The 18186-nt window shown below is 38.6% G+C and overlaps 2 protein-coding genes across 4 annotated transcripts in view; both read left to right on the forward strand.

The window, feature by feature from the left end:
* Window positions 1–18186, forward strand: part of LPCAT2 (lysophosphatidylcholine acyltransferase 2) — a 46885-nt gene that overhangs the window by 24250 nt on the left and 4449 nt on the right. For all 3 annotated transcript variants that reach the window (XM_067551422.1, XM_067551432.1, XM_067551441.1), the window contains exons 7-11: window positions 29–63; window positions 5769–5823; window positions 9962–10044; window positions 10675–10800; window positions 11740–11893. In XM_067551422.1, coding sequence (XP_067407523.1) covers window positions 29–63; window positions 5769–5823; window positions 9962–10044; window positions 10675–10800; window positions 11740–11893 — 453 coding nt within the window. The remainder of the gene's footprint in view (window positions 1–28; window positions 64–5768; window positions 5824–9961; window positions 10045–10674; window positions 10801–11739; window positions 11894–18186) is intronic.
* CAPNS2 (calpain small subunit 2) lies at window positions 14022–16055 on the forward strand. The gene has a single exon (XM_067549797.1). The coding sequence runs from the start codon at window positions 14134–14136 to the stop codon at window positions 14875–14877; it is 744 nt and encodes a 247-aa protein (XP_067405898.1). The 5' UTR covers window positions 14022–14133; the 3' UTR covers window positions 14878–16055.

Raw genomic sequence — 18186 nt, forward strand, 5'->3', positions numbered from 1 at the left:
GACTTGTCATACATTTTTTTTTCTTTAGGATACTGTGACCTGGACATGGCAGGGCTATTCATTGTAAGTCTCTTAACCCTATTAAAAACAACATACAGGAATTGCTCCACTAGTAAATACACTGGCAGTGGTCAAACCAGCCCTCTTAAGTCCATAGGAACACATTTCTGGGTTTGTTCTTCTAATGGAACGTATTTGGGGATCATACTGACATTATGTGACAGACTCCAGTGTTTAATGGCTTGGTGACTAGAGCACTAAACTTGGATTCATGAGATCTGTGTCTGTTCCTGACCCTCCCACTGGATTGCTGGGTGACTTTGGGAAAATAATTTCATCTCATTGTGCCTCAGTTTCCCCACCTGTAAAAAAGGGATAATGATACTAAATTCCTTTGTAAAGAACTTTGAGGTCTACAGATAAAAAAACAACACTATATAAGAGCTAGGTATTATTATTTTGGCAGCAAGTTTTGTACTTGTTTTATTTTTCTGCCATACAAGAATCTGCTATTTTCAAGTTATATCATCTTGAGGATCCCCGTGCTTATATTGATGTCAATCCAGAGTAACTCCAGTGAAGTCAAGAGTTTTAAACTGATGTGCAAAGGGTGAAAGTGGAGGAAAACCAAGCCCTATTGTACGTGGAGCTGCAGGTGCATTGCATTCAAAACATTCCCAAATAATTCTTTCCAATTATTCTAGCATTAAACTTTCTCCTGTGACAGTGCTAGACCATTGGGAGCCCTAAGCAGGAATATTTTTGGCTCTCCCTCCCCTCCCCCCAATACATACTAATACTTAATAGGGAGCCATTGAGCTGCTTTGGGCTTTAAGCAATTGCTTAGTCTGCTTATGCCTAGTGCCAGCCTCTGCCCCAGCAGTAGAGTGTCCAAGGAATATTCTAAGGCTTGACTGCTTACAGACTTTTTGCACTGCAGCTAGACCAGCGTGTTTCCCAGAGTTAGTAAAAAGGTTCAGTTCTGGATCTTCTGGTTACTAGTAACTTCAGAATAATAACTGATATAGAAGAAAAAAATGTTGCACTTAAATGACTGCATAGATATTGTCAAAAGTTGATTTGGTTATTCCTCTCCTGGCTTTTGCTTTTTCACATGTTACAGCGAAGCAGACATGGAGGTGAAATTCTTAACGTTTTTGTTTCCTTTTTCTTTTGCACTATTGCTTTTGAAAAACCACAGGCATCAGCATTCTACTTGATTTTTATCTTTCTTTGGTATCATTTTAACCATCAGCATTCTCATTTCTCTATCTGACTTGACGTTTTGCCCCAAGATACTGTAGATGAAAAGAGACCAGGACATAGCAAACATTTCTTCCTCTTCTTCATCAGATACAGAGTGACATTCTTTCTATATATAGACAGACACTTATAGTACTTTTCATCTTGCACAATTAAACAAGAATGCCTTTTGCTTTAGGGGATTCCAATGAAGAGAGATCTCTTCAATTTCAGATACTAATAGTCAGTGAAAACTGTTCACCTCACAGACCAATAAAGGTCAATACCTTAAGGAAGGTGGCTTTCTAATAAGAATGGTTCCTAATTGTGCTCATGCAATGGAATATATTAAAACTTAAATATTATTTGATGCCATATATTTTATTTATAAAAACCTCAATAAAAACACTGAGTATAGGTTTGTCAAATTCTTATAATTATATATGTTGTAGTACTGAAATGAAAATGCATTAAAATTCCAATGTAGTATAGTATTTCTTTCAATTCAAATATCTTTGCATGAAATAAACCAGGAGAACTATTCTTAAGTAGGTAGTAGGAGTATTTTAGCTATGGTGTCCTCAGTATCATTGGTTAATTGTAGTTTTTACGTTTTATGCAATCTTACAGAAGACCAGTTGATAATCTAGTTCTTCTCATTGCTGATGAAGGAATTTCCCCTATTGTACATTTTCTAATGTTTTGTCCAGCCTGGACACTTGTTCTAGAAAATTTCATTCAGACAACTCATATGTGATGAGAAAGATTTCTTTTCTGAACGTAAAATAGAGAAAGTAGAATTTTCTTAATGACAGCTAAGATTTAAGGCCAAGATTTTAAAAAATAGGTTCCTGTAAACACTCCTGAGCAAGTGACCTTATTTGTTTATTTCAATATTCCTGAGCAACCACTGCCTTCAGTGTGAGTTGGTCCTGTGAAAATCCTTGCTTTGGTTCATATATTGCATACTGAATTTGCTGTTAAAGATTAAATGTAGGGTTTTTTTTTTTATAGGCTTTCAGTTAGTGTGATTTTTACATGATTGATACATGCATGATTTTGCATACACGTTTTTTGTTTAGATGCTATGGTAATAATATAAATACTGCGGAGGGGTATGGATTGCATTAAGTGGCTCGAGTCACTCAAGAAACAGCCCTTTCTTGCCCATAAACTTAAGAACCATATTCAAGAACAATAAAACAGACATTTTAAAATAAGAATAGTCTTCACTTTCATGCAGACCACTTGAGACTCAATGTCTGACCACTTTGAATGATACAGGTGTTACAGCAGTTTTCCATTCATGTGACTCTCAGCTATACATGCTATCTTTTCCTCTTCCTGGCCCCCATTTTAGGGCTGAGCCATATTTTGCTTATCTTAAGAAAAAAGTCACGTTTTAAAAGTGACACCTTGGATATCACAGTCATGGGCACGCTAGAAATCTTATGATTAATTAAATGTGTGGGTCAAACTTATCAGTGAAACAGATGAGAAGATTGAAATTGTAAACAGGCAGGCTGTAAAGGGGCTTTAGGAAGTGAATTCTCAAAATCTTACTTCCCACTCAGATTGAATAATGAGAATCCTGAAGCACTTTAAAGACTAACACATTTCTGCAAGCATAAGCTTTCGTGGGCTGCAACCCACTTCGTCAGATGCATGAAATAGAAATCAGATAGGAGGTATATATACACATCCAAGGGTAAGAAACAACAATGCGGAGGGTAGGTGTAAACAAAGTCCATTCAGTTAGAGTAGATGAGGCCTATTCCCAACCATTGACAATTACTTCTTGTAATGAGATAACTTTTCCAAGTCCCTATTCAGATCCAGTCTGATTGTGTCAAGTTTGCATCTGAGTTCCAGCTCTGCAGTTTCTCGCTGAAGTCTGTTTTTGAAGTTTTTTTGTAGAAGTATGGCAACTTTCAAGTCAGCTACAGAGTGTCCTGGGAGATTGAAGTGCTCTCCTACTGGTTATGGATGTTACCATTTTTTATGTCTGATTTGTGTCCATTTATTCTTTTGCGTAATGACAGTCCGGTTTGGCCAATGTACATGGCAGAGGGGCATTGCTGGCACATGATGGCATATATTATTTTAGTAGATGTGAAGGTGAATGGGCTCCCTATGGTGTGGCTGATGTGGTTAGGACCTGTGATGGTGTCACTAGAGTCGATGTGTGGGCAGAGCAGGCAATGGGGTTTGTTGGAGGGATAGGTTCCTGGGTTAGTGCTGTATACAGACTAACACAGCTACCCCTCTGGAACTTTTCATCAGACTGAATAATGTAGACCTAAACAGTGTGCTTTCCCCTTTGTTCCAGAGCATCCATTCCATAAAAAATTATACTAAACCCTTGTAATTAGACCATATCCATCTAACTGTTTCTTAAGCCAATTATTTCACGTATCCTAGGAAGGGACGAAGCTAGAAAAGAATTTCCCAAATACATTTAAAAGAAAATGCTGGAAACAAATAGGTGCTTATGGGAGCTGCCAGAATTGTGTATCTGGACATACAATTGCATAATACACATGAAAGATCCTTGCATTTATTTAACTATAGCATAAGTAAATTAAATAAGCATAAATGTTAATAAAAATATATTGGAGAGAGTTTTAAAAGGATCATGATGATAAACTAATAGAATAGTACTTGTGTAAAAGGACAGCATGAAATGCCATGGGTGGGAATAAAGACAGATAAAACTGACAACCTAATTTAACACTAGAATAACTGAAAATTTAATCACACCTTTTAAAGCTGCACTCCTTGCTCAAATGTGCCCCTTGCTCAATGTTTAAACTAGAAAGGAAACTTCTAAACTGATAATAGCATTAAAAAAATAAAACCTTCTGTGGGGGCTAATTAGTAAATCAGAGGGTATGGGAGACTGTCTAGCTGTATGTAGCTAGACTCTTCTTTCTGCTTCCCATACTGAGTTCCTCTATTAGTTGCTCTCACTTCTCTTGCCAGCACAAACTCTTACGATTACTCGTATGATGTGATCTAAGAAGTTAAGATTTGCCAGAGTAGATATGAGCACTGTGAATCAAGTAGGGGGGATACATAATTGAAAGGCCCAATGCAGACTTTGAGAGGAGAGAATGAAGGAGAGAAGATTGGGGGATAAAGGAGAAAAAGGGGTGATTTAGACTCTCTTGAGCCCTTGAATGAAATCTCCTGATAGCCTGAACAATGTCTGCCCTTCTTTCTCTGGAAGCAGAAAGTGCAGGCAAGCCTAATAAAAGATCTGATAGATTGTGACTTGCAGCACTGGCATGCCTTTGGTAGAATACTTCGCGGTGCTTCCCTGAAACCTCTCTGCCCCCGTTCTGTTTTCACTTACTCCTTTTGTATCACTGTGTGCCTTTTAACCTATGGGATAGGTTCCTGGAACTGTTTTATAAATTCAAGTAAATAAATAATACAGGAGTCAACTGTTAAAATTCATAAGAAATGTCCAGCTGGTCCTCCCACTCCGCCATGTCTTCTCTATCGCCTACCTTCTCAGAAAGCTCTTCCCAAACAGAATAAAGTTGTCTGTAGGATTTGCCTTTATCATTTATTATATTTAAGGTTATAAGTAAATGCTTCTCTCTTTCAGCTTGAAAGTGCTAACAAAATGAACACACTTGCAGTCAAATGTGGAAGTGGTTAACCTTACTTCATTTCCCAACTTCCCCCATGTTAAAACTTCATACTGCCTTTTAAAGCATTGAAGACCCAAAGTGCACTGAAGATTTCTTGTTATAATAGTATTTAGCATTTAGATGGTACTGGAAATGTGAAAAATGTATATAAGATCTTAACAAATCCTCCCTCTGCTCCTGGGAGGGGGGTTGATAGGCATTAGCCTCACTTTCCATATGAGAGAACAAATACATAGAGATGAAGTTACTTACCTAAATTCATACACAGTGCAAAAGCCAGAGCCAAGGTTGAAACTCAGGATTTCCTGTTTGCCAAGCCACTAAACTTCACCTCTCATAGATTCATAGATTTTAAGGGCAGAAGGGACAGTCATCAAAGCTGACTTCCTGCATGACACAGACCAGTTACTCCTGCACTGAGCCAACAACCTTGTGTTTGAATAAAACATATCTTCCAGAAAAGCATCCAGTCATGATTGTCCATGTCTTGAAGCCATGAACTCCAATGCCTCTTCCCCTTGATAAAAAATAACAAATGCTAGCAAGATATGAACTCTCTTGACTTTATATAAACATGGTGAATGTGCATGTGATACGCTACATATATAGTGCTGTCAATGCATGTAGCACTGGAAAGTGTAACCTGTTCTCTGTCCTCAAAGAGCTTACAGCATAAATACTGGAAATTTTACCATTAACTTTAATAGGAGCAGGAACTAGTCCTATGAGAAAGAAGACCGAGGGCAACATCTCAAGAAAGTTAATAAAAAAAAAATAACAGACACTGAAAAAATGTTAACAAATAGTATTTGCAAGTGAGCTGGAAGTAGATTAAATTACTTCAAAAAATATTTTTTTCCTTCCTAGCAAACAACTTTGTGTGATGACTTTATGCCAGCTGGTCACGAGGGTAGAAGTAGAGGTAAGAATTGGATAAACGTTATTAAGTTTGGATTTTTTTGGATAAACGTATTATTCCTGTGTTTTTCATTTATATCTAACAGGAAACAAATGTCTTTCGGCAACAAATGTAGTTCATGTTTTAACAGATTAGCTCACTTTCCAGGAAAGCGTGGGTACGGCCTTGAATCTGCTGCTTGTGTTGACCTGTCTTTTAACTTGACAAGAGCCCATATGTGGAAGTGGTCAAAAGGATGTTTTTTATTAAATCACTATTTAAATACCACTGTTCTCAAACATTTGGACTTACTATTCTTGTAAAGACTGAATAGGTTGAGTTACAAAGTAACTTGTTCCCCTTATCCCAGGTCCCAGAGTGGCAGTAGAATGTTAACTTTACCAACTTCCATCACATGGCAATTGCCCTGTGATCTGTGTTTACACTAATAGTTCCCTACAGCTCAGAGCTAAATACTTTAAGGATTTCAGTGATTACAGTGAGTGTTTTCATTCTCAAAAATTGGTGTGCCTTTTCTAATGAATCTGTTATCTTATTGCTTACTGTTAACTTTATTAACTTGTACAGTACAAAAAGGTATCTGATGAGAGAGAAAAATGCATGCACATCTCATATCTTGATGAGTGCAAAAAGGGATTGCTCACTTCCCAGCAAAGATTTAATAACCTAATGTAGTAGTGAGAGGCTATATTCCTATGGCTAAATTACTGTGGCAAAGGATTCTACGCAATACTTACTAATATACCAGGAAATACTAACAGATTATGTAAGCTAAACTATACATGTTAAATAGAAGAACAAAGTTGATTTGGGGTGGATACGGTGCCCTCTCTGTTATTCGTTTACTTTCAGAATTTAAGACATAGCCATGGGTCTCCCAGTAATTGGTGTGAGTTAGCAAGTTTCCTTATTGGAGGAGTGTTGTTAATATGCACGAATTGCTCGGTAATGCAAAATAAAATACAGCATACCTGTTTTGTATTTGTAGGCACATACTGTGGGCCTGTGGTTTTACCCAAGAGTAGCTCATTTGACTTAAATATCTTTATTATACCTGTAGAGGGAGAAAATAGTTAAACATTCTTTTCTGTTTGTTTTTTTTTTTTTTTTTTTTTGAAAAAAGAAATCTTGCTATCTCAGAATTTAATGCTAGTCCACTTGTAATAAAAGAAATCTGCCCTCAAATTCTAAAATAATAAAAATTAGACATGAAGTATTTCACTAATATGCATTTCCCCCCAGTAGAGAGATCATGAATTAAAATAGATCAGATATCACCATGAGCCTCCATATACATATTCCTGTATGGACATGCACAGCAAAATGTACCAGCTGTATTTTAAGAAAATGCATTGTGTACATGTGCCAGTGAATTGTATATATTGGACATGAAACAGTTAAGCTGAGAATCTGATAGGCAGACTTGTTGCAAAAGATGTAATACATGGTAAATAGCAAAGGAAGGCGGGACCAGGTCAATAATAGGTTAGGGAAGTATTTTCATTACTTGAGCGAGTTTAAAAGGATTTTACCTTGCAGGGCTGGAATTTCCCTCTGCCATGCTCAGGAAGTTCTGATTAGAAGAGAGTACTTCTTAATCATCAGCTGCAAAGTACTTGTGCTAGCCCCAGTCATTGGATGGGAAAAATTAAATCAAGTCCTTCTTCCCAGTGTGTGGTTATGGGCAAGTCACATGCAGTGAGACTCAAAATCACCATTGCCTTGGGAGGAGGTAGAGGTGTAGTCTCAGCTGATGAAGAGTAAGCTTGATCTTTCGTAACAGGACCTGAGACACAAACTTATGTCACGCAGGCTTATGCAGATCCGTCGTGTCTTTGGTTCACATTTTTGGATTGTTCAAAAGTGTTTTGACTTCATTCTACTCGCGTGCCTGCAGCCAGAGATTATGCGTCATATCATTAATTGTGACTGCAGAGAGTGTCTGTGCTTTGCTTTCTCAGCCCAAGAAAGTGACCATTGTTTCATTCAGGACATGTAGAGGAGGAGAAGTTAGCTTAATAATGGGCAGGGTGGGGTATCAGACTCAGAACACAGTGAGTATGTGTCATCCTCAGGGATCAACTCTAAGACCTTCAATGCCAGAAGTTCAGAACACTGCCATTTGAGCACTTCCCATTTGAGAGCACTCCTTTAGCCGTAAGTAAGTAGTTGGTTGTTATAGGCACTTGAAGAGACACTCTCAGGGGAAGTAAGCCAGTGTATTACTGCACACCGGTATCGGGAAGGAGCTGGCTCGCCAAACTGCAGAAGAAAACTGTGACTGTTAGGGCTGTATTTATACAGAAAGTGCGTACAACATGTTACAAATGAGTACCATACAGATACAGAAGCCATTATATGGCAGATCACTAAATGAAAATGCAGGGCTGTGTGTAAACATCATACTGATTGAAACAGGAGTCACACGCCCTTTTCCCACCACATTACTTTGAAAATGAACTCTTGCCTGTTTGTTTTATAAGGAAGTCAACTATATTTACACAAGCCAAGCCCATTTGCATTGTGCTTCTTTGTTGACATGTTGTTCCTTTGTGACACAGATGCTAACATTGCATTTATCAAAATCCTTAATGGTAAAATGTAGATTTTTTAATAATTAGACGTTTTCATGCTCCTGCAAATATACTCATTTTTTTCTCTTTATTTGATGTCTCAGAATAAAGACTGACTTTTATTGTGGTAGAAGAATTATGCACATTTATGGTGATGTGCTAATAATTCAACATGTATTATGTAAACTAAGGTGCCAAGTCCTGACCTTTTGGTAATGTCCCGGTGAGTGAGAAAGTTGGATATAATTGATAACGCTTGTTACTTTTCTGGTAAATTACCCCCAACGCCATAAGGCTACTTATAATTTCATAAGAAATCTACTGAATATTTTGGAAACACAAGCTATTTCAGGGGTATCTGCACACCATGTATTTTCCCTAAGACCCAGATTTTGCATTTGGATGTTTGAATTAGCTGTAAGTCTTTAAACAGTCAGCTTCAACTTGATTAAATACATATTCATAAATTAATAGATTTTATACCCCCAAAGTGAATAAAGATTCAACCATTTAAAATAGTAGCATACAACTGACTTTAATTTTTTTGCTAGTAATGCCCATATTGGGATCCAAAAACCATCTTTTGGAAATTTTCTATCACCCAAATATGAGTTTTGTAACTTAAGTCTCAGTCTGATTGTTTACTATCTGTTTCTGAGTTCTGAAGACAAAACTTGACCCTAAGAAAGATTTTTTTATAGTTAAACTCTTGTTCAACTTCAGTTGTTAAAGAAAAAGAGCAGAAGAATAGATAATTGTATAATGATGTTTCAACAGATTTAACCTTTTTATTTTATCATTAACAAATATGAACTCTCCATACAAGTATTTAAAAAAATCTTCTTCAGAACTTGTATTTGTTATCTTTGCAAGATTCATTCATTCTCTTACTATCTTATCTGTGTATTTATTTTGTTCAAATTCCAAAAATGGCAAACATATATTATAAAATCTACCTCATAGTTAAATAAGTGTATTTATCATTTTTTCCACTGAAATGATTTCTAATAATTAATTTCTCCATGTTGCTAATGTTGGGGCATCTGTCCTTTTCCAAAAATGACTTATAGCATACCAGTACTCAAATTTCTATAATTTAACTGGTCAATATGTTTTCAACAGATTACCATTAGCATAAACTGAATTTAAGTTGCATACAGTACTCGATACCTAGATATTAAGGGTACAGAGTTTTAAAAGTGTGGGTACAGTCCCTGAGGCCTAAATACAGGAGCTTAACCCTAATTTTATGAGAAGAACTGTGTATTTATGCTATTTTCCCCTTTGGTTTTGGATTTCATATTTAAGCCGCTACAACAGATCTGACCAAACCAACATGTAGCAGCTGTAGAACAACTCTACAAATAATCTTCTGTGCAGTGTTTTGTTTGGGTAAAATATAAAAAACCTGACCTGTTTCTAAGGCTATGGAGACCTCTCGTGGTTGACTACACAATTGCTTGACTGATTTATTTTTCCCCTTTATGGTACAAAACCCTGCCCATTTTCGATCAGTAATGAGTTAGTGACTGTACAGATTTACTGAATAAATTGTTATATTTTTTCAGTTTCTGCCTGTTCATGTTCCTACTGAGGAAGAGAAAAGGGATCCTACTGTTTTTGCCAACAGAGTCCGTAATACCATGGCAACGTATGTATCCATATAAAAAAAATATTCAGGCACTTATCAGGAACTGTTCTTATATATACTGGGCACTGGTTCAAATATATTTTGAACTGTTTTAGGGATCTGAAGTATTTCAGGGAGTATTAAACCAAGTCATGATTCCCAAGAGTGCTAGGTTTTGTATTTGAATCTCTAAATTAAATGTACAAGCTGTAAAAGCCTCTGCAACTAGACAGTTCCTAATTGGCTAATTATTTTTGACTTAGTAGTAAGTTAATTGTTCTGTGCTCCATTCTAATGCACTTAATTGGTGTAAAGCTGGAATAATCATTTTTACCTCCTTCATTTACATGACAAGACATAAGTGCACAGAGGTACCGTTTTCTCTGCTGTGGTTAATGGGCCTAATTCTGCTCCATTCCAAAAGTTTAAATCTCAAACCATTGTCTTAACTCCAGTGTAATGACTGGATTTGCACTGGCATAACTATGAACAGAATTTGACCCAGCAGCTCTACTAACCACTGAAGTGGTGCAAACATAAATTCTCATCTTCTCTGTTTACATATCACCATATACCAGAGAAGGTCTGGGGGGAGGAAGTAAGATTCAAAAATCTCTTTGTTAAGATGTTTGTCTTTCTTCTACATTTCAGCGCTTTGAATGTGCCAGTAACAGACCATACCTTTGAAGACTGCAGACTCATGATTTCAGCAGGAAAGCTGACCTTGCCAATGGAAGCAGGCTTGGTGGAATTTACCAAAATTAGCAAGAAACTGAAGTAAGAGAGGTTTTGCTATTCAGAGTTCTTTAACAGTTGTAGAGCTGCACAAGACATTGTATTGTGTTCTCCAGGTATAGAGGACAAATTGCCTGGTTGACGATTTGATCTTGCATAATGTATTTTAGGATTTGAAAAGTCTATAGAACTATAGAAATTAGAGAAGGAAAAGGCTCACGGGGCTAAATTATGACAGACTATGTGCTTGTGGGAGGAAGTAAGAATCTGCCTATTTTACTTAAATACCCCCCTCACAATCTCACAATCTTTAATGTGTATGTCCTCACAGTACCCCTGTGAGGTAGGGAAGTACTATTATCCCCATTTCACAGATGGGTCCCTGAGGCACAGAGAGACCAAGTGACTTTCCCACTACCACACAGGAAATTTGTACCAGAGTAGGAAATTGAACCTGGGTCTCCCAAGTGCCACCTACCACCCAAATCACTGCATCATGCTTCTTTTGTGTTGGGGATAGGGTGCTATCACTTCTGCTGACTGAACGAGATGCGTTTTGGGGTGCACCAATATCATTACTCAGCCAATGAGTTAGTTGCAGAACTAAAAGTTGCCCTCTCCCATTTGGGAGCTAATGCTGTGACATGAAACAGTGACAGCTGGGTGGATTAAAATTTTAGTCAATGAAATTTTGTCTTTAGTTCTGTTGATGGATGTTGCATGTGCTTTGGAAAATTCTGATTTTCTGTGCAGTGTGCACTGAGATACTTAAGCACAGAATTAGCTTTAATTAAAAAAAATGGTTTTCAGGGTTTTTAAATATTGATTCAGTATGAAATACCACACATCAAAAGCACAATGTTTTCAGTGCACTACATACTCCACTCTAGCCAGTTTTCTGCTTTGGAAACTGCTATTAAAACTCTCTCTCTCGAGCCCTGCTGCACAGAAGTTAATTGTATCTCCCTCTGATTTTTATAGTCTAAAATGGGATCCTATCCGAGATCAATTGGATACATTTGCTGCTATCGCAAGTGCCTCCAAAGGGGGAAGAATTGGAATTGAGGAGTTTGCCGAGCACTTGAAGCTACCTGTTTCAGATGCTCTCAAAGAGCTGTTCCTGCTCTTCGATAGGGTAAGTATTTATGACAGTGACTGACATACAGCATCTTTGTAACATTCTCTTATGAATCATTTTCCCTAAAGATATTTACAAGCATAAGTCCAGCTCACTAAAGGATTTTGGTTGGCAGTTTTCTACTCTAGCTTAGAGAACCCAATAGCTACCTTTTCCCATTTTTTTAGCAATCGAAGTCTAGGTTAATATACTGCTTGTGAGATGCCAGCCCTGCAAAATGAAGTTAGTCCTAGAACAGGCACAGCACAAGCTGTGGTACACCACAGCATGCAAGTGATGCCACATGGGCCCAAATCTGGCCTGGAGAGGGCAAGACAACATCTGTGGTTAAAGGAATAGTCCAGTTTTCATGCTGATTCTACACCTGACCTTTCTGCTCAACCAAGGGGCTAGATGTGATGAGTATTGTGAATGTACCTGTGAACTAGCAACTGGACTCACTCTTTTCACATAAGCCCCTGAAAAGCCATTGGATGGTAACAACTTGGAGTCTGTCAGACATTGAGTAATTCACTTTGCCTGCCTCAGTGGGCCAGATTCTGTGCTCCATTACAGCCAGGCGATGCCATTATAAATTGACAGGATTGTAAGGCTGCAGGTAACTGAGGGAGCCCAATACGTATAATCTGAGTGCACGTTCATGCTTGTGAAAACAGGCTGTATTTTGAAAGTTGTCATTATACACTGTGTGCTGTGCACAATCCGCATGCTATGCAGCAAGCACTCAAGGATCTGTTGTTCACGTTTTATTTTGGGGAGTTTCACAAACTGCATTTTTTCCTGGTCATGCTTTTCGTAAACTTCCCTACAAAGGAACTGTGCCATATAGCATTGATAAAACCTGTCTGGGGATTCTCCAGGAATCTCCGAAGGAATTCATTAGCATAAAATGGAGAAGGGTGCAATTTCTTCTTTTTTTAAAAAAACCAAACGCTGACTGTATTGAGTGACTGACCTACAGGCATACATGAACATTTCAGCACCGTAGACCATATTTAGTCCCAGCTGTTCAGAAATAACCATAGTGTCTCTTTCCAGGAAACTGTTGGCTAAAGCCCTTCTTTTCCCGTATGCTGAGTAAGCTGTAGTCATCTGAGGCTCACTCTCCGTGCTTAGAACATAGGCTTATTACCAGGTTAAGGCCTGGCTGCATGCAGCAGTGTCCTAGAGCATTAGAGTAGTTGAGATTTTTATTTTGACTGAAAATTCTGTCCCCTTGCCCCAAACAAAATCAGCTATGCTTAAAAGCCCAGCTCTGTGACTCAGGATAGCAGCCTTAACGCTGATGCTCATGTAAGTCTGGCACGAGCGTCTCATCCACACCCTGTTCTTCCTCCTTGCTCTTTTTTTTTTTTTAATTTCAAAATATTCAACTTGCATGCAAGAACGCAGCTGTTTGAGGAAGGAAGGGAAATGAATTAGGGGAACCCTCTGCTCCAGGGTTCACTGATTTGAATCTCAGCCAGGTTTGTAGCCACCAAAAGGCCATCAAAATCTCAGATAGTAAAATGAGTGAACAGGGCCACATGGTATAGAAACCCGCATCAGACCTGACTCTTGGTCAGTTTAGCAGAGAGAGGCTATAGACAAAAAGTGAGACTAAACTATCCTCTGACCGTTAGGCTGTGGCTATCACAATAGGAGAGGGGTTGAGACCATTGGCATGACTGGTTGGGGAATCTTGCAATGTGGCCAGCAACAATACAACTGTTTGGACAAACAAATTACTTTAATCTCTAGGATTGTCAGTGCAGCACCGACAAAATTAAAGAGATTTGCAAAGAGAATGCCTGGTAAACTGAGCTGCTCTGCTTGGAAAGTTGTTAGAAGTTGTCTAACCTTGGCTGTGGTCCTTTCTAGTGTTGCATTGTTCATTGTGAAACTGATACAGTTAAAAACAGAAGTACCACGAAGGACGTTCTGAACATTTTCCTGTAAGGTTTTTCACCCCTAAAAATGGTTTCACATCAGATAAAACAAATCTCATCTGCAAAATAAAAAAAAAAATGTGTTTGGAGAAATACTTCATAACTTGTCAAAAGCAGAGGGTGGCTGCTGGAAGCTGATGGAATTCAGGCAACCAAGGGCTGCATCAGACCTGCCTGGGCACAGTGAATACTAATTGTTCAGACAGATCATCTGCATTTTGCTCACACCCAGCTCAGACTACATTATAGCTCTCAGAGGCTACAGGATTTTCAGCTCTCCACTGGTTAATTCTCTTTAAAACGTTCACCATGTTCCTCGCTAAAGCCTTGCTTGGTGGAGAGAGTGGTGGTGGAGGTGACCTTGCGAGAGGCCTAGGAGGTCTTCTGGCAGGAGGTGGACGAGGAGGAGGGAATCTTGGAGGACTCATTGGAGGACTCGTCAACATTATCGGTGAGGTAGCAGCTCAGTACACCCCACAGCCACCCCCAACTCCTCGCAGCCACTTCATGAATGTGGAAGCCGGTGAGAGCGAGGAAGTCAGTCAGTTTCGCCGACTGTTTGTCCAACTGGCCGGAGACGACATGGAAGTGTGCGCCACAGAGTTGATGAACATTCTGAACAAGGTGGTTGCCAGACATCAAGACCTGAAGACAGACGGCTTCAGCCTGGACACATGCCGGAGCATGGTGTCGGTCATGGACAGTGACACAACAGGCAAACTGGGCTTTGAGGAATTCAAGTATCTGTGGAACAACATCAAGAAATGGCAGTGTGTGTACAAAGAACACGACACGGACCAGTCGGGAACCATTGGGAGAGCTCAGCTGCCGAACGCCTTCAAGGCTGCAGGGTTCCAGCTGAACGAACAGCTCTACCAGATGATCATTCACAGATACTGCAATGAAAACGAGAGCATGGATTTCAATAACTTCATCAGCTGCTTGGTGCGACTGGATGGCATGTTCCGTGCCTTCAAATCCCTGGACCAAGATGGAGACGGACTGGTTAACATGAACATTCAAGAGTGGCTGCAGCTGACCATGTACTCCTGAGAGAACATGCTGGCATGGAATTACAGTCCAACTACATGCTGTGGGCTGCAGCTCTTACCTGGGTTAACTAAGTGGAGCCTTTCTCCTTGTTCAAGAGCAGCTGTTTGTAAAGTCAACCGAGTTTTGTTGCTGTGAAAGAGCCCCATTACTTTAATGCTTAAAAAACCCTTAGTTTGTGAATTCTTTTCTATTGTATACATTTTACAGTTGTTTGGGCTAGCGTAAAGCAAATTTATGGAGCAGTTATTCAGCTGTTCAAGACTCTGTTTGCATGCATGGATGGTTACCTATAATAGAAAACTAGGTTTGGGTTCAAAAAGGAGAGAATGTTGATGGGACAGGAGAGTTGTTGTTGTTAAGGCTTTCTTCTCATGTAGCCTGTTGGTGGGTGGTGGATATGTAAATATATAGCAAAATACAATTATGATTTTTTTTTAAGATTGGGATTGTTCTTGATGAAAGCACATAAAAATCAAAGTTATCTATCAGTGCTTATTTTGCTGGAGATAGAAGCTGTTCTTGCCTGTAGGGAAATTGCTAGTAAATAGAGGTGTACTGATTTCTAATTTGTGAGGAATTATTTGTAATGATGGGGAAAATAAATTGGAGCTGTAATTATTATAATAATTAGAAGATTTTGAGAGACAAACCAAATCTCCTCTTTCCTACTTCTGTTGTCTCATTGTTTTCAGTTAAAATGTTTCTTGGGGACCTGTTGGTATGTGCTCTTTTTTCTTCCCTGCAGCCTTCTAATAAATATTTGTACTGTAAAGTGCAATAATCTGAGTAGTATAAAAATACAGAATTGCCTATCACGAGGGCCGTTGAACTGCTTCAGTCACATATTAGACAGACAGAGACAAATTCAGCCCTGGCTTATCTCCATTGAAGCACAGATGAATTTGATCCATAATCTCCAACTACAGGAATTCCATTCATGTCAGGGGAGAGATGCTTGCAGTGGAATTAAAGAGCAAGAAGCAACAGGAATTAGGGAAGGCGTGTGCCTGCAGTTCAGAGTGTCCTTGGCTGCTTTAAAGCAAAATTTGTTTTGCATGGGCGTAGTTGATATTAACTCAGTTCTTGTTATATCTTGCACTGCCTTGAAACAAGAAAGATTCCTCTGCTAGACTGTGGAACTGTAAAGGAGAAAAAGAAAGAGTGTGTGTGTGTGTGTGTGTGTGTGTGTGCGTGCGCGTGCGTGCGCATGCGCGCGTGCACTGAATGGAATGTGAAAAGATGAGTCAAGCGATCTGGCAAGTGTATAATTGTCTCTAGTTACAAAAATCCACCCACCTGTGCCCCTCCCTGGTAAGAAAATACCATCACCAGCTAACTTATTAGACAATAAGGGTATTGCATTTGATTATTAACGTGCACACATTTTCAAATCATGACGGCCTCCATTTCTAAGAATAGCTTTGGCTACAGAGTTTAAATTTTGCATATCATGCTGCAAACCACACTCTCCTGGGAAAAGAGAGGCTGCTAAACTGTACTTATCTGCAGTGACATTGCTTGTTATTGACTGTGGTTTTTAGATGCATTTTTAATTCCGTTCCCATTCTTTTCTTCCTGTCCTTTTTCATGCCAGAAATCATTCAAATATCTCAGTTCCATCTCCTGTCCCTCTGCCAAGCAATGCCCCCCTCACCTCTCCTTTCATCAAGTGTCAAACCATCTGGCAAGTAGCCAGCATCCTAGGAGTTAGTATGACTAAGTCACAATATGAATTTGAAATGCAGTTATCACACTTGCATATCCAAAATGCTGGAATAAAGTACTTCTAATTGCACTGTATTCTTGATTTTGACACCCAGCTGGAAATAATTTGACCATATTAACCTTGGCATTCTCCATTTATTAATAACGAAAGCATTAGTCCCCATTTTAGCCAACTGATTTCCAAATTGTGTGTGTTTTGTTTTAAACCATGGCCATATTTACTTAACATAGCTTACTTTTCCTCCCTCAACTCTTGCATTCATATTTTATGCACCACGGGGACAATCTTAAACCTATTTTTTTTTAAATCATATTAAGTCATAACTGAGCTAAAACCTTTATTTCATGCCATACCACGTGTCAATTCCTTGAAAACAGTTCTAGTGGAATCAGAGAAAGACCTTCAACTAATCACGTGTAATACAAGTATTTCCTGGACCTTTGATGAGAAATTAACATCCTGGTATTCACATTGTAAGCAATGATACACTGTATATCTAGCACTTTGGATGTCATGAGATCCATAGTGTTAAAACGTCTTGACATCAGAAACCACTGGACAAAAAATAATTGTACTAAGGTACCAGCTGACTATTAATTGCAGCCGTTAAAGTGCAGAAATTGACTATAAAATTGCCAGCAAGCATCAACAGGTGATATGTTCAATATTCTAAATGCTTCCATGAAGATTCTTTACCTCATCAATAGAAAACAAAACATGGGTGCCTGTAAGCTGGAATTGCATTGGCTTTAGAGGCTGAGTAAAGTTGGATTTAGATAGCAGTTGTTTTACATCTTGACAAGTGTATTGGTTATTTTTGTTTGTTTGTTTAATAGTACTAAATACTTTCTCACCGGCCTATCTGATTCCAGGACTGTCCAAAGTACAGAAGCACTCACACTACACAGATCCCAAGGATCTCACGGCACTCTATAATTTAGGCTTGGTATGTTCCACACTAGGTAGCTTATTATTCCATTATATAGTTGGGGGAACTGAGGAACAGAAAGGTTAAGTGTGTTGTGTTCAAGAGGAAAGCACAAGTTGGTAGCAGAGCCAGGAAAGTCATTCAGCTCTCCATTCACAAAACCATTCTTCCTTCATTTGTCAGTAAAATGTTTCATACTGATCAGCCTTGGACGATCTTGACATTACTATTTTGCCTACTGGAAGAATATTTTTATTCAGAAATGTAGCCTCCCCCCCTTTTTTTTTTGTTCATGAATTCTGCATCATCGGAATTCAGTTTTTACAAATTCATTTGCTGTTAAAAAGTTTTTGATGAATGTGTAGTGGGAATATTTCATCTCATGGGATCACCAGTCCCTTAACCAATGCTTCAGGTACTTGCTGTCTAACTATCACATGTTACTGTTTCTTATACTTGACAGACTATCTCCCAAGTCCACCAAGAACTTTTAAGATGATCATGTAAATACAATCAACTCAAATATGAACATGTATTTCAGTGGGTATTTGCCATTTTCCTTACTGCAAATAGACTTGCCCACAATTTCACGTCCCCCACAACTGATCACCAATCCCATCAATGGAACTACAGTTTAAGTCTGAATCAATTTCTT

The sequence above is a fragment of the Emydura macquarii genome, unplaced genomic scaffold (assembly GCF_026122565.2).
Source record: "Emydura macquarii macquarii isolate MOO-44397 ecotype Brisbane River unplaced genomic scaffold, CSIRO-AGI_Emac_v2 contig_295, whole genome shotgun sequence".
NCBI classification, from domain to species: Eukaryota; Metazoa; Chordata; order Testudines; family Chelidae; genus Emydura; species Emydura macquarii.

What these genes read in the sequence shown, in the direction of transcription:
- CAPNS2 (XM_067549797.1), top strand. Translation starts at nt 14,134, where the DNA reads ATGTTCCTCGCTAAAGCCTTGCTTGGTGGAGAGAGTGGTGGTGGAGGT.